At 40.4% G+C, this 25,316-nt stretch overlaps 1 protein-coding gene across 3 annotated transcripts in view; it reads left to right on the forward strand.

Annotated features, from left to right (window-relative positions):
* The window catches only part of LOC128689283 (lysosomal cobalamin transporter ABCD4), a 368,619-nt gene that overhangs the window by 44,142 nt on the left and 299,161 nt on the right, over positions 1-25,316 (forward strand). For all 3 annotated transcript variants that reach the window (XR_011392042.1, XR_011392041.1, XM_070085217.1), the window contains one exon: positions 24,961-25,100. Coding sequence is in view for 1 of the 3 variants with exons in the window: in XM_070085217.1 (XP_069941318.1) it covers positions 24,961-25,100 (140 nt within the window). In the remaining 2 variants the exon portion in view is untranslated. The remainder of the gene's footprint in view (positions 1-24,960; positions 25,101-25,316) is intronic.

Below are 25,316 nucleotides of genomic sequence, written 5' to 3' on the forward strand. Positions count from 1 at the left end.
AGTTGAAATTGGTAAATGGGCAGTTTCTTGTACTCAATCAATAGAAAAAATGGAGTTCTAAAGAAATAGCCATGAGTTTGGTCGACTGGAACAATGGAATTAGCCGAAAATAGGGCTCAAAGTGGGTGAAATCGCTGATTTGTAAATATCGCCGAGGTCGCTAACTTTGCAAGAGCATAATTCCATCAGTTTTCCATCAAATTTCGTTTTTTTGGTGTCGTTACAATTGGGAAAAGATTCTCTATCATTTCATGAGAAAAAGTAAATTTTTTTTTTTTTTTTTTTTTTTTTGACACCAGGAGACACCTCAGAATTGGGGGTTGCGACAGTCAAGGGGTAAATTAACCCTTTCAGGGTCCAAGGCCAAAATCTGAAGTCACGCACCAGTGTCCAAGAAATTTTGAAAAAAAAAAAAATTATTTTTTCTTACAGAATTAACCCTTTGACTGTTTCCGAAATGTAAATACGTCTTACGAGCCAATGTTTCTGACGTATTTATACGCACAAATTCTAGCGGCTTCAAATCGAGCGCCAAAGGCCTGGTAGGCCTACACGGGAGAGAATGGGTCTCAGTGGTCGGTGTGCACCCTGTGAAAAAAATCTGGGACCCAGCGGTGCATTGTGGGAACGCCATGTTGTCAGTCCATTTTCACCATGCCTCTCGGTAAGAAGTTCCTCACTCCTCGGCGGATTGGAGGTCTTTTGTTCCCAAGTGATAGCTCTAACAGCGATGAAAATGTCAGTGACAGTGAATTCAAGGGTTTTCAAGTGAGTGTTACCGAAAAAAGTGCCCAGGATAACGTAAATAGTGACGAAAACCCAGATGACCCACAACCTTCGACCTCTGGTGCTGTGCCGGCTTGTTCATGTTCACGTTTGCCTGTACCAGGACGAAAGAGGAAACTATTTGGTCGTGTACAACACCCTGATGATAGCAGTGATAGTGATAGTGATAGTGATTTCAAGGTCATTGAAAGCAGTTCTAGTGACAGTGAGAGTGAATATTCCCCAGTGAAGCGCCAGTATGTACGACGTAGCATGCGGTCTGGTAGTGTTTCATATGTTGTTCCAAGGGGAAGGAGAAACTCTGGGAGCACATCCCATGGCCCAACACCACGACCTGATAGTGAAGATGACGATATTGTAACGATGGGTATGAATGGTGACAGTGAGGGAGGAGGCAGTGGTGGTGATAGTGAGGGTGGCACGGCCCATGTGGCATCATCACCGGGCCACGCTACTAGCCACGCGGCTGACTCAGCAGAACAACCAGCCTCACCCTACCCCACACTGCCACAACCTGCACCACCACAACCTGCACAGCCACAACCACGGTACAATATCCAGACCCCACCAGCAGACCGCATCTGGGATTGGCAGGACGGTGACGAGTTTGTTCCCAGTCCCCACGACTTTGATGAAACACAAAGTGGAATAAAGCCATCTTGTCCACTTGGGAACAATGCCAGTGAACTGGACTGCTTTGAGTTATTTTTCGATGAACCCCTGATGGACATCATTGTCAGGGAAACAAATACATACTGTGATTACACCATGGCAAATACAATTCTCTCACCAAAATCACGGCTTCACAAGTGGAAGGAGACAACTGTGGCAGAGATGTACCTGTTTTTTGCCACAATAATGCTTATGCCACATGTGTATAAGCACACTGTCACCACATACTGGACAACAGATCGCCTGATTTCAACTCCAGGTTTTAGTGACATTATAGGTGTCAATCGTTTCCTGATACTGTTATGTATGTTACACTTTTCAGACAAAACCAGGCCTGACAGAAGCGACAGGTTATATAAGATAAGAAATGTGTTTATGTACCTGAAACAAAAGTGCTGCATGTATTTTTATCCCTTCAGGAAGCTTGTTATTGATGAGTCCTTGATTTTATTCAAAGGAAGACTCTCATTCAAGCAATATATACCAAGCAAGAGGAAACGCTTTGGTATAAAGCTATTTGTACTGTGTGATTGCAGAAGTGGTCTTGTTTTAGATATTATTGTGTACACTGGCAGTAATACTTTGAGAGATACCATGAAGTTATTGGGTATCTCTGGTGATGTGGTTCAAACAATGATGGAACCATATCTTGGTAAGGGGCATATGTTATTTACTGATAACTGGTACACAAGCCCCTTACTCAGTGATTTCTTGCGAGTGAACTTGACAGACGTGTTTGGCACAGTGCGTGGTAATCGCAAACATATGCCAAGGTTCGACGCTGGCACTCGCAGAGGTGAGGTGCAAGCCTTTGCTGCCAATGACATCATGGCATTTCGGTGGCATGACAAACGTGATGTCACATTGTTGACATGAGTTCACACAAACGAAATGGTACCCAGTGGCAGGGACAACAGAGAGACCAATGAACCCATTCTAAAGCCTGCAGCTGTCATGGACTACAACCTCAATATGCGCTTAGTGGACAAATGTGACATGCAGATTGGGTTTGCAGACTGTGTACGCAAGAGTTATAAGTGGTATATCAAACTTTTTTTCCATCTTGTTGATATCTCTATGCTAAATGCTTATAACATATACAAGTTGAAGACCAACAAAACACCAAAATATGGTGAATTTTGCCTGTCAGTAATCAGACAAATAATTGCAAAGTACCAAGGAGCAACTCCTGCAATAGACCAGCGCCCACAGACGTCATCTCGTATGAGGCCTGGTGATCACTACCCCATACAACTGCCTCCTACTACTGCCAAGAAAAATGCTCAGAAGAGGTGTTATGTATGTATGCATACCACAAAACGCCCACAAACACGCAGAGACACTCGTTTTATGTGTGAGGAGTGTGAAGTGCCCCTCTGCATATACCCATGTTTCAAAGAGTTCCACAAGCTGCAGCAGTTCTAGGAACGTCGTTAGTGACTGTACATATGTATATATATTATGGAACAAGAGTAATAAACATTGTTTTGTATTGTTTGTTTGTGTAAATAAAGTGTATACACAAACTAATAGTGATAAAGTTTGTTCTGTTATTGTGTTGTAAACAATGAGTGTATATTTGAACAATGCACCTTACATTGGTCTCACAGGCCACATAAGTTACCTGGAAAAGAAAAATATTAAAAAATGCAAGAAACCTTTGAATTAGAGTAAATAAAAGAATACCAGGTGGGCGGCAGTCGCCGCTGTTGCCGTACGCACGTCAATTTCTACAAACTTTGCGGCTCTATATCTCGGTAAGTACTGATGGCAAAATTTTTTTTTTAGGCTTAAAACACTAGTAAAAATATTCTTAACATTTTCATAAGAAAAAATAATTTTTTTTTTCGAATATTTGGCGACATAGAATGACAGTTTCAGAGAGGGGCCTGAAACAGTCAAAGGGTTAAAGAGCATATTTTTGTGAAGGTAATGAAACAAAAAAAATTAGAATCTGATCAGTACTTACCGAGATACAGTGCCAAGAAGTTTGTAGAAAATGATGTGGTGGCGGCAACATCGACGAATTCCACATACGCGTATTATATTATTTTGTTGTTTTAGTTGTTTTTTCTTTTCTTTTCCAATTTTTTTCTATTCCTACTAACATTTGGGGCCTGAGAGACCAATACTGTATATAATTGATATATATATACTCACTGTATTGAACACAATAACCGCACTAAAGTTATTATCATATTATTGTTTACCACTGTTGTTTATTACAATAAACATGCACAAATATTGTATAATACTAATGTTCTATCATATATTTACATATTTACAATCACTGGACATGGTTTTAGAACTGCTGGAGCTTGTGGAACTCCTTGAAACAAGGCACCATGCACAGAGGCACCTTACATTCCTCACACATACACCGAGTGTCTTTGCGTCTTTGTTGCCGTCGTTTTGTTTGTGCACAGACAATGCATCTCTTCTGAGCAAATTTCTTTTGAGTTGAAGGAAGCTGTATTATGAAATGATCACCTTCTCTCCTCAAACGCTTGGGTATATTGTGATGAATTCGAGGACCATGTTGTATTGCAGGTGTTGTTACCTGGTACTTCATTATGAGTTGTCTGACAACAGACAAACAAAATTCACCATACGGTGGTCTGTTACCAGTCTTTATTTGGTACATATTATATGCATTCAGCATTGAAATGTCCATGAGATGGAAGAAAAGTTTCATGTACCACTTGTAACTCTTACGAACACAGTCAACAAAACCAATCTGCATGTCACACTTGTCAACCAAGCGCATGTTTTGTGTATAATCAATCACTGTCACTGGTTTTCGAATACGTTCATTAGTCACTCGATCAACTTTGCCACTGTCTTGCATTTCATTACGGTGAATGGTTGTCAACAATGTGACATCTCGTTTGTCATGCCACCGTAATGCCATGATGTCATTGGCAGTAAACACCTGCACGTCATCACCAAGAACACCTGCGTTGAGCCTGGGCATATGTTTACGATTAGAACGCACTGTGCCACACACATCTGTCTTGTTCACTCGCATGAAATCACTGAGTAATGGGCTTGTGTACCAGTTATCGGTATATAATGTATGGCCCTTACCAAGATAAGGTGCCATCATGTTTCTCACTACGTCACCTGATATACCCAATAACATCTTGGTATCTTTCAATGTTTTACTACCCGTGTATACAACAATATCCAACACCAGGCCACTGTCACAATCACAGAGTACAAACAATTTTATACCAAAGCGGTTCCTCTTGCTCGGTATATACTGCTTGAATGACAGTCTACCTTTGAACAAAATCAAAGACTCGTCAATTACAAGATTCTTGAATGGATAAAAGTATATCCTGAACTTTTGTTTGAGATACATGAAAACATTTCTAATCTTGTATAACCTGTCACTTCTGTCAGGCCTGGTTTTGTCAGAGAAGTGCAACATACGTAACAGTAAGATAAACCTGTTCACTGGTATTATTTCACTGAAGGATGGGGTACAAATTAGCCAATCTGTGGACCAGTATGCTTTTATATTATGCTTATAGACGTGAGGCATAAGCATTATTGTTGCAAAAAGCAAATACATTTCTGCAACAGTCGTCTCTTTCCACCTGTGTAGTCTTGACTGTGGTGATAAGATCGTATTTGCCATGGTGTACTGAAAATACTTATTACTTTCCCTGACAATAATTTCCATCAATGGCTGGTCAAAGAATAATTCAAAGAATTCCAGTTCATTGGCTGTGGTTCCAAGGGGACAGGTAGGTAGAATTCCACTTTGAGAGTCATCAAAGTGGTGAGGGCTGGGAACAAAATTGGGATTTTGCTGCCAATCCCAGATACGGTTTGCTGGTGGATACTGGACATCATAGGCTGGTTGTACGGGTGGTTGTGGCGGGCTGGTGGGTGACGCTCCGCTTTGTCCTTGAACTGACGAGTCAGCAGCGTGGGTCCCCGCGTGGCACAGCGAGTCACGCATGGCGGTGCCACTACCACCACCAGCCCCACTAACACCATCCACTGATGTCTGTGGCCCATCCATGCCAAGTGTAGCCACATCATCCTCACTATCACTACCTAAAACGGGTGTAGGGCCACGGGATGTACTCCGGGATGTACTCCGTCCCCTGGGCACAGCATAGGGTACACTACCCGAGCGCATGCGGTGGCGAACATACCGACGCTTCACTGGTGAATATGTTTCCTCACTATCACTACTCGAATGATCGTCGAGCGCAATAAAATCACAATCCACGTCAGAATCATCGTCATTACTGAAGTCAGAGGCCAGGCCACGGGAAAATATTAGTTTTCTCTTACGTTTAGGAACACCCGACCATGAGTCACGAGTGCCCACACCAGAGGTAGAAGGTCGAGGATCGTCGGGGTTTTCTGCACTATTATCGATATCCTGGTCATTATTTTCGGTCACTAACTTATCAAAGCCGTAGAATTCGTCTTCATTTCCACTTCCATCAGTGTCAGAACTATCAGACAGGAAGAGGAGAGTCCCAATTTTCCGGGGAGTGAGAGCTGACTTGCGACGAGGCATGGTGAACAAGGGTGACTGAGCCGGCGTTCCCACAATGCTATGCAGGTGCCTAGATTTTTTGTTTATGGCGCACACCCATGGCGCAGACCCATTCTCTCATATGTAGGCCTATGAGCGCTTTCGCGCTAAATTTGACGGCGCTAGAATTTTGGCGTAGATCTACGGTTTGGACACTCACCGACCAGCCGTAGGTCTATGGGACGGACCCTGAAAGGGTTAAAAAAAACGGTCGGAGTTTTGTTTTTTCTCATGCAGTGCGTGCAGCAGGATTTTTTTTTACATGGTGCACACTGACCACACAGACCCATTCTCTCACATGTAGGCCTACCAGCTTTCTCCTGCTTGATTTGAAGCCACTAGAATTTATGAGTATATATACGTCAGCAACTGTGGCTCGTAAGATGTATATATACGACCAAAACAGTCAAAGGGTTAAAGAAAACGAATTAGTAGGAGACAGTGTTGTGGAGTCAATCATTTCTGAGAAGGCAAAGCAGTTGCATGAGGATCTTCCAAAGAAAATGCCTGGAACAAGTGCTGCAGTTTGTGAATTTGGGGCCAACAAAGGATGCTTTGATAGATTTAAGAAGCGTAGTGGCATACACAGTGCTGTAAGGCATGGTGAGGCTGCAAGTTCTGACAAATGTGCAGCTGAAAAGTATGTTCACGAATCCCAGGACTGTGTAAAGGCTGAAGCATTCGAACCCCAACAAGTATTCAGTTGTGGCGAAACAGGCCTGTTTTGGAAGAAAAGGCCAAACAGGACCTACATTACCCAGGAGGAAAAGGCACTGCCAGGACACAAGCCTATGAAAGACAGGCTTACTCTTTTGTTGTGTGGTAATGCTAGTGGGGATTTCAAAGTGAAGCCTTTACTCGTGTATCACTCAGAAAATCCCAGAGTGTTCAAGAAGAACAATGTCATGAAGAATAGATTGTGTGTGATGTGGAAAGGTAATCATAAGGCATGGGTCACTAGGCAAATTTTCAAAGAGTGGGTTAATGATCTGCTTGGCTCAAGTGTGAAAAAATACCTCATGGATAAGAAATTGCCACTCAATTGCCTCCTGGAACTGGACAATGCTCCTGCACATCCTACAGACTTGCAAGACCAAGTGTTTAGGGACTTAAGTTTCATCACAGTGAAGGTCTTGTCTTCTAACACCACTGCTCTCCTCCAGCCCATGGACCAGCAGGTCATTTCTAACTTCAAAAAACTATACACAAAAGCAGTGTTTCAAAAGTGCTTTGAATTGACCGTGGACACTGAGTTGACCCTAAGGCAGTTCTGGAGGAATCGCTTCACTATCCTCCATTGCATAAGCCTTATAGGCAAGGCTTGGGAGGGAGTGACTTCCAGGACTTTGAACTCTGCTTAGAGAAAACTGTGGCCAGATTGTGTCCAAGAGAGGGATTTTGAGGGGTTTGAGGCTGACCCTGACCCTTTGGACTCTGTTGTGGCACTGGGGAAGTCCCTGGGGTTGGAGGTGAGCGGTGAGGATGTGGAAGAGTTGGTGGAGGACCTCAGAGAAGAGCTAACCACTGAAGAGTTGCAAGAGCTTCATCTCGAACAGCAACAGACTGCAGCTGAGGAACTTGCTTCAGAGGAGGAGGAAGAGGGAGTGAAGGAGGTGCCTTCTTCAGAGATTAAAGAGGTGTGTGCAATGTAGACTAGGGTGAAAGCTTTTGTAGAGAAACACCACCCTGACAAAGCTGAAACAAGCCATATCTGCAACATGTTTAGTGACAAAACCCTGTCCCACTTCAGGGAAATCTTTAAGAGATGCCAGAAACAGAGCACTCTGGACAGTTATTTTGTGAGACAGGGGTCCAGTGACTCTCAAGCTAGTCCTAGTGGCAACAAAAGAAAGAGAAGGGAAGTGACCCCAGAGAAGGCTTTGCTACCTAAAGTCTTTATGGAGTTATTTTCCCTTCCTAACACTAACTCCTGCCTCTTTCCTCCTTCCTATCTTCCAGAAGCCAGCATTAGCCTTCAATAAAGGTATGTAATACTTACATAATTGTTAATTTTTTTTTTTTGTGAATATTTTTGTTTGGAATGGATTAATTTTTTTTTTTATTAGCACACTGGCCGATTCCCACCAAGGCAGGGTGGCCCGAGAAAGAAAAACTTTCACCATCATTCACTCCATCACTGTCTTGCCAGAAGGGTGCTTTACACTACAGTTTTTAACCCTTTCAGGGTAGACAGGCCCTCCAAAAATAAAAAAGATTTTTTCTTATGAAAAGATAGAGAATCTTTTCCCGATCATAATGACATCAAAAGTATGAAATTTGATGGAAAACTTACGGAATTATGCTCTCGCGAAGTTAGCAGTCTCGACGATGTTTATGCATCGGCGATTTTGCCCACTTTGAGCCCTATTTTCGGCCAATTCCAGTGTACTAGTCGACAAAAATCATAACTATTTCGCTAGAACTCCGTTTTTTCTATCGAATGAGTACAAGAAATCACCAATTTACCGATTTCAACTATCTAATACATTGGTCAGAATTTAGCAATTTTGCCAATTTCACACAAATTTCAAAAGATGCCAATTTCTAAATAGGGTCCAGAATAAACAAGAAAGACATTCCTGGCACTAAAATAACATTTCCTCTGTTCATTAGTCATGTCTCCACGCCCCTCTTACATTCTTTTGCTTTCCACTTTGAATGTTTATTCTCATAGAAAAATAGAAGATTTACTGTTATGCAGACTACTGCATTAGTGTAGAAATGGTATAAATAATATCAGCGCACTTGTGAAAGAATATTAGACTCACCAGTTGACGTGTATTGGATGCATAGCATGATTTGTTTACCTTTGAACTTTGGTAAAAATCGAACATTTCTGCTATTTTGAGCTCAATTTCAGGGTACTTTTCATTGTAAAACCAGTCAAAATCATCTCAATTTCTGTAATATGTCTTCCATTCTATAAAATGAGACCAGGAAAACTAGAATACAACAATAAATACCATACGAAAATACAGTGCAAAGTTGCTGTTTTAATCCAAAAACACGGTCAAAGTTTTTTTTTTTTCTCATTATGCACTGTGTGCTGCAGGATTTTTTTTATACCGTGCATACTGACCACATAAACCCATTCTTTCATATGTAGGCCTACCAGCTTTCTCTCATTAGATTTGAGGGCGCTAGAATTTAGGTGTACTAGTACATCAAAAACCCTGGTGCGTAAGCCGTACTAGTAAGGCCGAAACCCTGAAAGTGTTAAACTGCAGCATTAACACCCCTCCTTCAGAGTGCAGGCACTGTACTTCCCATCTCCAGGACTCAAGTCCGGCCTGCCGGTTTCCCTGAATCCCTTTGTTACTTTGCTCACACTCCAACAGCATTAAAAACCATTTGTCTCCATTCACTCCTATCAAACACGCTCACGCATGCCCGCTGGAAGTCCAAGCCCCTCGCACACAAAACCTTCTTTACCCCCTCCCTCCAACCTTTCCTAGGCAAACCCCTACCCCGCCTTCCTTCCACTACAGACTGATACACTCTTGAAGTCATTCTGTTTCGCTGCATTCTCTTTACATGTCCGAACCACCTCAACAACCCTTCCTCAGCCCTCTGGACAACAGTTTTGGCAATCCCACACCTCCTCCTAACTTCCAAACTACGAATTCTCTGCATTATATTCACAGCACACATTGCCCTCAGACATGACATCTCCACTGCCTCCAGCCTTCTCCTCGCTGCAACATTCATCACCTATGCTTCACACCCATATAAGAGCGTTGGTAAAACTATTCTTTCATACATTCCCCTCTTTGCCTCCAAGGACAAAGTTCTTTGTCTCCACAGACTCATAAGTGCACCGCTCACCCTTTTCCCCTCATCAATTCTATGATTCACCTCATCTTTCATAGACCCATCCGCTGACACGTCCACTCCCAAATATCTGAATACATTCACCTCCTCCATACTCTCTCCCTCCAATCTGATATCCAATCTTTCATCACCTAATCTTTTTGTTATCCTCATAACCTTACTCTTTCCTGTATTCACTTTTAATTTTCTTCTTTTACATACCCTACCAAATTCATCCACCAACCTCTGCAACTTCTCTTCAGAATCTCCCAAGAGCACAGTGTCATCAGCAAAGAGCAACTGTGACAACTCCCACTTTGTGTGATTCTTTATCTTTTAACTCCATGCCTCTTGCCAAGACCCTCACATTTACTTCTCTTACTACCCCATCTATAAATATATTAAACAACCACAGTGACATCACACATCCCTGTCTAAGGCCTACTTTTACTGGGAAATAATCTCCCTCTTTCCTACATACTCTAACTTGAGCCTCACTATCCTCGTAAAAACTCTTCACTGTTTTCAGTAACCTAGCTCCTATACCATACACCTACAACATCTGCCACATTGCCCCCATATCCACCCTGTCATACGCCTTTTCCAAATCCATAAATGCCACAAAAACCTCTTTAGCCTTATCTAAATACTGTTCACTTATATGTTTCACTGTAAACACCTGGTCCATTAATTCTTATGGGAAATATTAATTCGGTTATCGGCCATTTCGGTTATTGGCCGACCTTTTGGAATGGATTACGGCCGATAACCGGGGGTCCACTGTACAACTATGTATCATGTCCTAATAAAATATTATTACAGTGGAACCTCAAATATTGAACTTAATCCTTTCCAGGAGCTAGTTCTAAATTTGAAAAATCTGAAAAGCAAAGCAATATTTTTTTTTTTTTTTTTTTTATCACACTGGCCGATTCCCACCAAGGCAGGGTGGCCCGAAAAAGAAAAACTTTCACCATCATTCACTCCATCACTGTCTTGCCAGAAGGGTGCTTTACACTACAGTTTTTAAACTGCAACATTAACACCCCTCCTTCAGAGTGCAGGCACTGTACTTCCCATCTCCAGGACTCAAGTCCGGCCTGCCGGTTTCCCTGAACCCCTTCATAAATGTTACTTTGCTCACACTCCAACAGCACGTCAAGTATTAAAAACCATTTGTCTCCATTCACTCCTATCAAACATGCTCACGCATGCCTGCTGGAAGTCCAAGCCCCTCGCACACAAAACCTCCAGGGAAGTACTACCGTCCTGCCAAATGACTGTGAAACAGAAACCTGTAACTGTTTTGCATGATGGTAGGATTGCTGGTTTCTTTTTCTGTCTCATAAACACGCTAGATAACAGGGATATCTTGCTACTCCTACTTACACTTTGGTCACACTTCACAGACACACACATGCATATATATATACATACATCTAGGTTTTTCTCCTTTTTCTAAATAGCTCTTGTTCTTCTTTATTTCTTCTATTGTCCATGGGGAAGTGGAAAAGAATCTTTCCTCCGTAAGCCATGCGTGTCGTATGAGGCGACTAAAATGCCGGGAGCAATGGGCTAGTAACCCCTTCTGTAGACATTTACTAAAAAAGAGAAGAAAAACAAAGCAATATATCCCACAAGAAATAATGGAAATACAATTAATCCGTTCCAGAAACCCAAAAATATTCACAAAAAAAATACATTTTATAGAGATTAATTACAATTTTACATACAACACATACTACAGTGTTCAATTATGTATATTAATATAAAATAACATTTTTACTTATTGAAGATTGGTGATGGCATCTGGAAGATAGGGAGGAGGAGAGAAGATTGGTGATGGCATCTGGAAGATAGGGAGGAGGAGAGAAGATTGGTGATGGCATCTGGAAGATAGGGAGGAGGAGAGAAGATTGGTGATGGCATCTGGAAGATAGGGAGGAGGAGAGAAGATTGGTGATGGCATCTGGAAGATAGGGAGGAGGAGAGAAGATTGGTGATGGCATCTGGAAGATAGGGAGGAGAGAGAGAGAGTTGGGGTTAGTGTTTGGAAGTAGAATCCCCCTCCATGAGGACTTCAGGTAAAGCCCTCTCTGGGGTTACTTCCCTTCTGTCTTTTAATGCCACTAGGACCAGCTTGAGTCACTGGACCCCTGTCTCACAAAATAACTGTCTACAGTCCTCTGTTTCTGGTGCCTCTTTAACATTTCCCTAAAATGGGACATGGTTTTCTCACTGAACTTGTTGCAAAGATGGCTTGTTTTGGCTTGCTCAGGGTGGTACTTCTGCACAAACATTTGAACATCATTCCACTTGGCACAAATGTCCTTAATCTTTGAAGAAGGCACCTCATCCACTCCCTCTTCCTCCTCCTCCTCTGAAGCAAGGTCCTCAGCTGTGGTCTGATACTGCTCCAGATGAAGCTCTTGCAGTGGTTAGCTCTTTCCTGTGGTCCTCCACCAACTCTTCCAAATCCTTGCCACTCACCTCCAGCCCCAGGGTGTTCCCCAATGCCACAGTAGAGTCCACAACAGGCAGAGGGTCAGCTGGGTCAGGGACAGGGTCAGGGTCAGCCTCAAACCCTTCAAAATCCCTCTTTTGGACACAATTTGGCCACAATTGTCTCCAAGCAGAGTTCAAAGTCCTGGAAGTCACTCCCTCCCAAGCCTTACCTATAAGGCTTATGGAGCTGTAGATATTGAAGTGATTCCTCCAGAACTTTCTTAGGGTCAACTTAGTGTCTGTGGTCACTTCAAAGCACTTTTGAAACACTGCTTTTGTGTAGAGTTTTTTGAAGTTAGAAATGACCTGCTGGTCCATGGGCTGGAGGAGAGGAGTGGTGCTAGGAGGCAAGAGCTTCACTGTTATAAAACTGAAGTCCCTAGACAAGAGATCTAATAAGTTTGGAGGATGAGCAGGAGCATTGTCCATTAACAGGAGGCACTTGAGTGGCAATTTATTGTCTAGGAGGTATTTTCTCACTGGAGCCAAACACTTCATGGACTCACTCTTTGAAAATTTGCCTTGTGACCCATGCCTTATTATTTGCTTTCCATAAGACACATAACTTGTTCTTTATGACATTGTTTTTCTTAAGCACTCTGGGATTTTCTGAATGATACACAAGTAAAGGCTTCACTTTAAAATCACCACTAGCATTAACACAGAAGAAAAGAGTTAGCCTGTCTTTCATAGGCTTGTGTCCTGGGAGTGCATTTTCCTCCTGAGTAATGTAGGTCCTCTTTGGCATTTTCTTCCAAAACAGGCCTGTTTCGTCACAATTGAGCACTTGTTGGGGTTTGAATTTTTCAGTGTCTATATACCCCTTAAACTCCTTTACAAACTTCTCAGCTGCCCATTTGTCTGAACTGGCTGCCTCACCATGCCTTACAACATTGTGTATGCCACTGTGCTTCTTAAATCTGTCAAACCAGCTTCTGCTGGCCTTAAATTCACTATCAGCACTGGTTTCAGGAGTTTTCTGTACCAGATCAGCATGCAACTTCCTTGCCTTTTTGCAAATAATGGTCTCTGAAACACTATCACCTGCCATCTCTTTTTCCTTGATCCACACCAGCCACAACTTCTCAACCTGATCGATTGTCTGTGGTCTTTTTTTGGTTAGCATATTAACACCTTTCGCAACATCAGCTTCCTTGATTTGTTCTTTCTTTGCCAGGATAAAACCGATGGTCGACTTTTTTTTCCCATACATTCTGGCAAGCTCAGCAAGTCTCGCACCACTCTCATACTTCTGTATTACAGGACTCAAGAAATCGTAATGACACGTCATGTTGACGGCAGTGAAGGGACTTGAGCTAGAGTTCGTCACGGCCACGCTAGCTGGAGATTCGTCTGTAAAAACTTGCATTTGTGGTCACAGAGGTGCCTGTGCTAACCTTCCTATGGTGTAGAAATATACCTAATTGGATGAATCTTATTGTGGCTAGCTGGTCTAGTGGCTAACGCGACGGGCTGGAGTTTTGAGACTCTATGACCGCGGGTTCAATCCCGGCCGGGGGTATGGTTCTGTATTACAGGTCATCCATCACAAATCTGGCATAGTGTGCCGCATTACTGAGTTTGCCGGATTACAGAGTGGTTAGGTTAGAATACACTTAATAAAATTAACCAACTTGACTTACACAAAGTTCATTGAACATTGGCAAAAATCGAACATTTCCGCTACTTTGAGCTCAATTTCAAGGTACTTTTCATCATGAAAGCAATCAAAATCATGTCTATTTCTGTAATATATCTTCCATTCTATCAAATGGGTCCAAAAAAATGAGAATACAACTATAAAAACCATACGAAAATATACTGCAAAGTGGCGGCTAATGGCTGAGAAGTGAACTCCCTTATTTATCGTCTGTCTAATTTATTTTTGTTGTACGCTAAGAAGCATCTTTCCATCATACATTGCCCAAGTTTCAATGAGATAGCCCAACAAACAACCGAGAAAAAAAATTACCAAAAATCACATTTGGCAAGCTCAAGCCAGGTACTGGAAATAAGTCACTTTGACTTTTTTGGGTTATCCTAGGTTCTTTATACAGTGGACCCCCAGTTAACGATATTTTTTCATTCCAGAAGTATGTTCAGGTGCCAGTACTGACTGAATTTGTTCCCATTAGTCCATTTCAGACCCCCAAACATACACGTACAAACGCACTTACATAAATACACTTACATAATTGGTCGCATTGGGAGGTGATCGTTATGCGGGGGTCCACTGTACATATGCTGCTATGTATGATAATCTATGTAACTGTATTTGTGTATACCTGAATAAACTTATTTACTTCTAGCCTGTCGACTGAGTACAAGAAACCAAGCATTCACTTATTTCAACTACCCAATAAAGTGGTCAGAAATTGGCAATTTGGCCGATTTCACACAAATTTCAACAGATGCCAATTTCAAAATAGGGTCCAGAATAAACAATGCAGACATTCCTGGCACTAAAATAACATTTTCTCTGTTCATTAGTCACGGCTACAGGCCCCTCTTATATTACTCTTGCTAACCATTTGGAATTTTTATTCACAAAAAAATAGAAGATTTACTGTTATGCAGACTGCTGCATTATTGTAATAATTGTATAATTAATGTCAACCCATTCTTGACTGCATATTGGAATTTGGAACATATTCGCTACTGTGAGCACAGTTTCAAGGTACTTTTCATTATGAAAGCAATCAAAATCATATCTATTTCTGTAATATATCTTTCATTCTATCAAATGAGACCAAAAAAATGAGAATATAACCATAAAAACCATACAAAAATATACCGCTAAGCAGCCGCTAATGGCTGAGAAGTGAACTCTGCTATTTATGGTCTGATTTCTTTAATTTTTGGTGTATGTTAAGAAGTATCTTTCCATCGTACATTGCCCAAGTTTCAATAAGATAACCCAACAAACAACTGAGAAAATAATATAATAATAATAATAATAATAATAATAATATCTTTATTTACTACACGTACATGTACAAGCTATACAGGCCTAGCTGACATCAGTGACATACTACTATATAGAAAGCCGCTTGTTATGCAGAGTGTTTCAAGAAAATTAGATCAGTGTCCCAGGATAACACCCACACTAGTCGGCTAACACCCAGGTACCCATTTACTGATGGGTAAACATAGACAACAGGTGTAAAGAAACATGCCTAATGTTTCTACCCTGGCTGGGAATCAAATATTTACCAAAAATCATATATGGCTAGCCCAAGCCAGGTACTAGAAATAAGCCACGTTGACTCTTTTTGGGCTATCCTAGGTTCTCTACACATATGCTGCTGTGTGTGATAATCTATATAGAGAAAAATAACTTTTTTGTTTCAGGTTTATGGTGCAGTACGAGTGTATAACACAGTTAGCCCTGTGCTATACTCCGTTTTCTCTAATATAAGCCCCCAAGACAGGGATAGGAGAATGGTATTTGTATACCATATCCTCTTCATACCTCCGTCGAACTGCTCGGTGTTATGCCAAATATTATTTATTCTGGAGTATTTAACATGTTTTATGTTATTTATATTGTTTATTATGTCATATTAGATTAATTGTGATAGGCAAATAAGCTGTAGTGTTGATATTAGTGTAATAATAAAGCATATTCTCCTGCTTCATGAGACTGAGCTCATGGCAACCGACAATGGCTTCAAAGCCACCTTATCTTTAATTTATAATGTACTGTGTAGGTGCTTTACATAATGAGAAGCATTTCTTTTATTCATTGGAACTATGGCTAGGGCTAAAAGTAAGCAGGTTATAACAATAAATGGAGAAAAAGAAATTGGAATGACTTATGCAGCAAGTAGCGCCACCAAACAGTACCAGCAGGTTGGTGTGGCGACCCTGGAAATTTGAAATTATGAATGCCAAAATTAGTGCCGAATAACTGAAGGAACCAAATAACTGATTGCCGGATTTGTGATGGTGGACCTGTATTTCTTTCTTCACATCTATGGTGTTTCTCACTTTCTTTACCACAGGGGTACCACTAGCAAGTTTCTTTGGGCCCTTGGTAGCTTATTTCACAGTCCCACAAGCACTAAACACAATGAAATAACCATAAAATGAATGAGAGTGCAGGTTAGTGTTCACTCAAGCATCAACAAAACCAGACTGGCTCACGGTGCCTGCACAGGGACGCGGACAGAGCAGGCTGCAGGACAGGTCCGGTACCCGGCAGTTCGAAAATAGGGGCGAGTTCGATAATAGGGACAAGGTTGGTTCGAGAAAAGCATTCAATTTTCGAAGAGTTCAATAAGTGATATGTTGAAAATATGAGGCTCCACTGTATTATTATTATTATTATTATTATTATTATTATTATTATTATTTTTAATTGTGATAGGTAACTAAGCCATAGAGTTGATATTAGCATTAGTATTTTGTCATGCCTCCTGAGAGGCTGGAATGGATTAATTGCATTTCAATTAATTTAAATGAGGAAAATTGACTCAGCATACGAACAAATCAGGATATGAGCAAGGTCACGGAACGGATTGAATTCGTAAGGCGAGGTTCCACTGTAATAATAATAATAGGATAAAATTGAAGAGCAAATTGTACAAAAATATGAGGGTTGAAGCAGTGGTGGAGGAAGTGGTTGAGGCATTGTGAGTCAGTGTGGCTTTGTTTATGCTGAAGTGAGCATTAGGCTCTGCACTCTTCCAAACATTTCACAATTATTCATTGTGTTTGGTGCGTGTAGATTGAGTGTGACTGCTACGTAATTAACCATGGGCCCAAAGAAACTTGCTAGTGCTAGCCCTGTGGTAAAGAAATTGAGAAACATGATAAAATTGAAAGAAATTGTACAAAAATACGAGGCAGTGGTGGAGGCAGTACAATATTTTACGATGTTTTCATGTACGTATTTTATGATTATTCATAGAAACATAAGAAAGGAGGAACACTGCAGTAGGCCTGTTGGCCCATATTCACAACCAACCCCTCCCACTCATGTATTTATCTGACCTAAATTTGAAACTACCCAAGGTTTTAGCTTTGATAAGGCATTGGGTAGCTTTAAAAAGAGATTGGACAAATATATAAGTGAGAGGAGCATGTATGTATGTATATACGTACATGTATGTATTTTACAATGTTTTCATGTGTTTTATGTTTGTTCATGGTTCAATAGGTTAAAGAAGCAGTATTTTATTATATTTCCCTACAATATATTGGGTCACCAAACCTTCGTGATCTTTCAACATTCGTGAGGCTCTTGATCCCCTAGCCCTCACGAATGTTGAGGGAGACCTGTATAATACATGTATTGCATAATAGTACAGCGGAACCTCAGTTTTCGTATGCCCTAGTTGGAGAAAATTCTTGGAGAAAATTCTTTATAAAATGTATTTTTTGTTAATATTTTTGGGTGTCTGGAACAGAACCAATTACTAATTCATTCCAGACACCCAAAAATATTAACAAAAAATACATTTTATAGAGAATTTTCTCCAAGAATTTCTCAAACTAGGGCATACAAAAACTGAGTTTCCAATGTATAGTATAATTTCTTTAGTTATAGCAAATTTACTTGAATCCAGTATTTGAGAAAATTTGTTCCAGGTCTTTAATGTTTCCTTTTGTTTCATTAAACCTGTTAGCATATTAACGTCTTTTTGGATTTCTTCATTATTTTGGTGAGCACTGATGTATACAGTAGGGCCCCACTTATACGACAGGTTAGGTTCCTGGCTGTCGCCGGAAAGCAGACATCGCCAGAAGGCAGAACTCCATTTTTTTCCATTTATAAATGCCAGACAACAAGTTTACACTAAATTATATTAAGTTAGTAATAGAACTAGGCATTAAAAACACACAAAGTAAAATACAGTCACAGTAAATTCATTACTTATCTTAAAGTATTTGTAATCTTAATGTAGGGAGAGAGGTGAGTAGTACTTATTTGTAGGAAGTCAGGTGCAGGTACCAAGGTGTAGGTAGCACTGGCTCCTACATCCCAGAGAGGTAAAATATACATACAGTACACTCATTATTTACCTTAAAATATGTGTAGTCTTAATATAGGAAGAGAGGTGAGTAGTATTTATTTGTATAAAGTCAGTGTAGGTAGCCGGTAGGTGTAGCCTGGGCTACACCTACCGGCTACCTACACTGTGGCCCAGAGCCATATTATTAACATAGACATGCCTTGTTCACTGAATTTAATCATTTCTAACAACTACCTTTAGATGCCATCATAAACAAAGGTAGAAGTAATGAATAATTCATGCCGAAAATTGTAAACAAAAGCGGAGTGGGGGAGAGGCTGGGCCAAACGCAGATTCATACACGTTTTCTCTGATGGCTGAACAGAGAAAACGTAGTGTTGACCCTCCACCCAGCTCCACAAGTATTATTATCAGAGCATATAAAATATGCAATAAATGCCAGACAACAAGTTTACAGTAACTTATATTAAGTTAGCAATAGAAATAGGCTGTGTACGAATGGTATATAATACCGGTCGGTATTATATACCATTCGTACACAACTTGTCAGACACTGCAACATCATGGAATCTTAACCCTTTGACTGTTTCAGGGCCCTCTCTGAAACTGTCATTCTATGTCACCAAATATTCGAAAAAAAAAAAAATTATTTTTTCTTATGAAAATGTTAGGAATATTTTTACTAGTGTTTTAAGCCTAAAAAAAAATTTTTGCCATCAGTACTTACCAAGATATAGAGCCGCAAAGTTTGCAGAAATTGACGTGCGTACGGCAACAGCGGCGACTGCCGCCCACCCGGTATTCTTTTATTTACTCTAATTCAAAGGTTTCTTGCATTTTTCAATATTTTTCTTTTCCAGGTAACTTATGTGGCCTGTGAGACCAATGTAAGGTGCATTGTTCAAATATACACTCATTATTTACAACACAATAACAGAACAAACTTTATCACTATTAGTTTGTGTATACACTTTGTTCACACAAACAAACAATACAAAACAATGTTTATTACTATTGTTCCATAATATATATACATATGTACAGTCACTAACCACGTTCCTAGAACTGCTGCAGCTTGTGGAACTCTTTGAAACATGGGTATATGCAGAGGGGCACTTCACACTCCTCACACATAAAACGAGTGTCTCTGCGTGTTTGTGGGCGTTTTGTGGTATGCATACATACATAACACCTCTTCTGAGCATTTTTCTTGGCAGTAGTAGGAGGCAGTTGTATGGGGTAGTGATCACCAGGCCTCAAACGAGATGACGTCTGTGGGCGCTGGTCTATTGCAGGAGTTGCTCCTTTGTACTTTGCAATTATTTGTCTGATTACTGACAGGCAAAATTCACCATATTTTGGTGTTTTGTTGGTCTTCAACTTGTATATGTTATAAGCATTTAGCATAGAGATATCAACAAGATGGAAAAAAAGTTTGATATACCACTTATAACTCTTGCGTACACAGTCTGCAAACCCAATCTGCATGTCACATTTGTCCACTAAGCGCATATTGAGGTTGTAGTCCATGACAGCTGCAGGCTTTAGAATGGGTTCATTGGTCTCTCTGTTGTCCCTGCCACTGGGTACCATTTCGTTTGTGTGAACTGATGTCAACAATGTGACATCACGTTTGTCATGCCACCGAAATGCCATGATGTCATTGGCAGCAAAGGCTTGCACCTCACCTCTGCGAGTGCCAGCGTCGAACCTTGGCATATGTTTACGATTACCACGCACTGTGCCACACACGTCTGTCAAGTTCACTCGCAAGAAATCACTGAGTAAGGGGCTTGTGTACCAGTTATCAGTAAATAACATATGCCCCTTACCAAGATATGGTTCCATCATTGTTCGAACCACATCACCAGAGATACCCAATAACTTCATGGTATCTCTCAAAGTATTACTGCCAGTGTACACAATAATATCTAAAACAAGACCACTTCTGCAATCACACAGTACAAATAGCTTTATACCAAAGCGTTTCCTCTTGCTTGGTATATATTGCTTGAATGAGAGTCTTCCTTTGAATAAAATCAAGGACTCATCAATAACAAGCTTCCTGAAGGGATAAAAATACATGCAGCACTTTTGTTTCAGGTACATAAACACATTTCTTATCTTATATAACCTGTCGCTTCTGTCAGGCCTGGTTTTGTCTGAAAAGTGTAACATACGCAACAGTATCAGGAAACGATTGACACCTATAATGTCACTAAAACCTAGAGTTGAAATCAGGCGATCTGTTGTCCAGTATGTGGTGACAGTGTGCTTATACACATGTGGCATAAGCATTATTGTGGCAAAAAACAGGTACATCTCTGCCACAGTTGTCTCCTTCCACTTGTGTAGCCGTGATTTTGGTGAGAGAATTGTATTTGCCATGGTGTATTCACAGTATGTGTTGGTTTCCCTGACAATGATGTCCATCAGGGGTTCATCGAAGAATAACTCAAAGCAGTCCAGTTCACTGGCATTGTTCCCAAGTGGACAAGATGGCTTTATTCCACTTTGTGTTTCATCAAAGTCATGGGGACTGGGAACAAACTCGTCACCGTCCTGCCAATCCCAGATGCGGTCTGCTGGTGGGGTCTGGATATTGTACCGTGGTTGTGGCTGTGGTTGTGGCTGTGCAGGTTGTGGTGGTGCAGGTTGTGGCAGTGTGGGGTAGGGTGAGGCTGGTTGTTCTGCTGAGTCAGCCGCGTGGCTAGTAGCGTGGCCCGGTGATGGTGCCACATGGGCCGTGCCACCCTCACTATCACCACCACTGCCTCCTCCCTCACTGTCACCATTCATACCCATCGTTACAATATCGTCATCTTCACTATCAGGTCGTGGTGTTGGGCCACGGGATGTGCTCCCAGAGTTTCTCCTTCCCCTTGGAACAACATATGAAACACTACCAGACCGCATGCTACGTCGTACATACTGGCGCTTCACTGGGGAATATTCACTCTCACTGTCACTAGAACTGCTTTCAATGACCTTGAAATCACTATCACTATCACTATCACTGCTATCATCAGGGTGTTGTACACGACCAAATAGTTTCCTCTTTCGTCCTGGTACAGGCGAACGTGAACGTGAACAAGCCGGCACAGCACCAGAGGTCGAAGGTTGTGGGTCATCTGGGTTTTCGTCACTATTTACGTTATCCTGGGCACTTTTTTCGGTAACACTCACTTGAAAGCCCTTGAATTCACTGTCACTGACACTTTCATCGCTGTTAGAGCTATCACTTGGGAACAAAAGACCTCCAATCCGCCGAGGAGTGAGGAACTTCTTACCGAGAGGCATGGTGAAAATGGACTGACAACATGGCGTTCCCACAATGCACCGCTAGGTCCCAGATTTTTTTCACAGGGTGCACACCGACCACTGAGACCCATTCTCTCCCGTGTAGGCCTATCAGGCCTTTGGCACTCGATTTGAAGCCGCTAGAATTTGTGCGTATAAATACATCAGAAACATTGGCTCGTAAGACGTATTTATACGTCGGAAACAGTCAAAGGGTTAATTCTGAGGACATGTACATAACCTTCACGACTACGACAACTACCACTACAACTAACCCATCTCTTTGGGAAGGACCTACTTCCACTGGGGAATCCCGCCTACCAGTGAATTTGCCCTCGTCTGCTTCACCTGACGTTACTATATAAGCGCCAGGATTCTTTCTTCTGCTTCAGAATCTCCACGACTATGGTGCTGTTCGCACCTACTCCTAGGTTGAGGGACTGATTACCTCATCTTCTGTACATAGTTCTACTGTCTTCAAGTTATGTCCTAGAATTTGTATTGATAAAGCCACTGGATGGCGAAACGTCTACAATAAAGGTACCCAGATGTTGCACAAGTGTCTTACTCTCATCAATAGAAATAGGCATTAAAAACACAAAAAAGGTAAGATACACACAGAGTACACTTGTTACTTACCTTGAAATATTGATATTAATGTGTGAGAGGTGAGTGGCAGGGTGTTTATTGAATAAAATCAGAATGGCACACCATCATCCTCTAGCTTGGCACTTAAAGCAAGAGGCTTACGACTTCTCTTTTTATTACAGCTAACCTTAGACGCCATCGTCAATGAGAGCCAACTAGTTAACGAAAGAGTAAACGAGAGAGAGAACGAGATACAGAGTTGAGACAATGTAAGAACACAAACTGAACAGGTAGTGGACGATCACTTGGTCAGGCGAAATAAATGCGTATTAATGTGTGTCTACTTTTAGTTCATTCAGGTCCATTTGTAAGAGTTTGTAAAACATTTACCTCAATATGTTTTTTATTTTAATAATAATTACCTCACAATACAAATACTCTTACATTGTGTACAAGTTGTACAAGTTAGTTCAGAATAAACAAACAGCAACACACCATTTTCAGAGCGAATGAAGATAATAATAATAATAATAATATTATTATTATTAATATTTATAATAATAATATTATTATTATTATTAATAATAATAATAATATTATTATTATTATTATTAATTGTTGTTATTATTATTATACAGCGCTGTATAGCCCTTGTGGCTTAGCGCTTCTTTTGGATTATAATAATAATAATAATATTATTATTATTATCTATTTTAAAAAGCACTAAACCCACAAGGGTCGTGAATTGCTATACATAGAGTAAAGGCATACGAAAATAATATTTTTCTACAGTTACCCCCCAGTGTTTGACTAGAGAAAATGTAATTCTTCCGACACTACCTACACAACTGCTTTGTAAACAAATCTCATATTTACATCAATTTTTATTCTGAGTGTATGCATCATGTTTAGATGCTATGTAATGGGTTTCATATATAATTTTGAGGAAACTATCATAGATGGATTAATGAAAATGCCTATATTGATGTAAAATAAGACACTTAGTGTGCCCAAGAGTGATTATTATTACGTAGTATTGGCGTCATGAGTAGAGAGAGACTTAGCGATTTTAATGTGTACCTGCACACCAGCACAGTGTGTAAGTATATTTAGGTACAGGTACACATAAGTATAATTATCAGAGTACATACAAAATATGCAGTAACTTTAAAACACTTGAAATTTTGGAAAGTTTCCTGACATAATAGATGGGGTCACGGAAAATGTAAACAAACCGGGTGGGGGGCCCCGTATTTAAAAGACTGCTTGCCGTATAGCAAATTTTGGTCATAATTTGACATCGCCGTATTAGCGGAATGCCGTAAGGCGAAACGCCATAAAGCGGGGCCTTACTGTATTTGTTGATTCTTTGATTATTAAGTTCGGTCTATATTTTTTTCATGGTTGTGTATTTTGTCAATGAATCTGAGGATGCCATTGGTTAGCCATAATCTGTTTAGAGTGTAATTACCCATTTGTGGATACAGGAGCAGAGCTGTGCTGGTTATGTCCCATCTTCAATAATTTGTCCATCAAATAATTCTAAACTGTTGTATCTGAGCGCCTCTGTAAAGACAGTGATTATGTACGAGTGATGGTGAAAGTGTTGATTGATGATATAAGTTTTTTTCTTTTTGTTTTGTATTTCTCTTTCAGTCACCCTGCCTCAGTGGGAGATGGCTGATGTGTTGAAATTTTTTTTTATATAATTTCCAGTGATTGAAGCACTTATACATCCTCTAGTACAGGTTAGCCATCACTGATTCAGTATCATTGGAACCTGCAGTATGCTGGATTAGTGAGTTTGCTGGATTACAGAGTGGTTAGGTTAGAATACACTTGATTAACCTATCAATAGAGACTTTCTGCTATATTTTCTCATTTTCATCACTGCTTTCTCCTCCACTGGCTTGCTGCTGTGGATTTACAACCATCTGCACAATTTCTGAGTCAGTATAATGATGAAATTTGAGATTATGCTAGCCGAAATTAGTGCCGGATAACTGATTGCCGGATTAGTGATGGCCGACCTGTAATTCATTCCACTGATCTACCACTCTTTGAAGAAAAATTTTCTCATATCCCTTTGGCTCCACATTTTATTCTAAATTTACAAGTGTGATCTCTAGTTATTCCTGTTGCAGGTATGAAAAAATCCTCTTAATTTAATCTTTAAGGTTCTTTTATCACTTAATAGATGATTGTCATGTTCGCTTTTTTCCTAAGGGCTAGTAGTGTGGGCATCTTCGATGCTTTCAGCACTGAAAATGCCATGTGTAATTACACTGTATTTTGCAGTGATAGTATTACATCATCATGCCTTTTGATAGTAGCTCAAAAAATCTTTTATTTGTTTGGTCAAATTCCCTATCCCCAAATTAAGGAGATTGTTTTGATTCATCTTGTTTCACTGTAGAATGTCTGCCTTTATCACCCCTGGTCAGAGTTGAAGATATCATATTTACTTTTTTTGATTAACCTTTAACCTAGTTCCTCTGTCTCTGCCTCCAGTCATATTGCTTGAGCATTGTAGGTCTTATATACATTTGCAGTAAAACAGTGGCAGTGTTTGTTGTAGACATGTCTGTATTTGGAGATGAGCACACTTGTTTCTTTTGATTTCAAGAGGTTATTTAAGTTGGTTTCTACCATACAGTTCATAATGACATATTTGAGCTGGGAAATGGAAGCAAATGTGGAGCTCTTGATTGGGAAATGTATATTAATATAATGAATGATACATATATATATTTTTTTCAGGTGATAAGCGTAAAGAAATATGTTGAAAGTGTTTTGTACATCACCTGGCGGCAGGTACTGTGCCGTGCACTCCACCGACTCTACTTCTCTGGTTTCAATTACTACTCTCTCAATATTTTGGATAGGACTGTTGATAATCCGTAAGTGTTACACATAAATGTGTTCAGAGTCTTGAATTATTCACATTTCAGTACAAGTACAGAGGGACATACATGTATAGAAGTAATGCTTGAGCAGTAGTTCTCAGTAACTTGCAGCAAAATAAAGATTCAGAATCTTAATTAACCAATGCATTACGTACGTATTACGTATATAAATAATTAATGGTTACAGATATTGGATTATGTTTGTGAAAT

This window comes from Cherax quadricarinatus, chromosome 15, assembly GCF_038502225.1.
Source record: "Cherax quadricarinatus isolate ZL_2023a chromosome 15, ASM3850222v1, whole genome shotgun sequence".
Lineage (NCBI taxonomy): Eukaryota > Metazoa > Arthropoda > Malacostraca > Decapoda > Parastacidae > Cherax > Cherax quadricarinatus.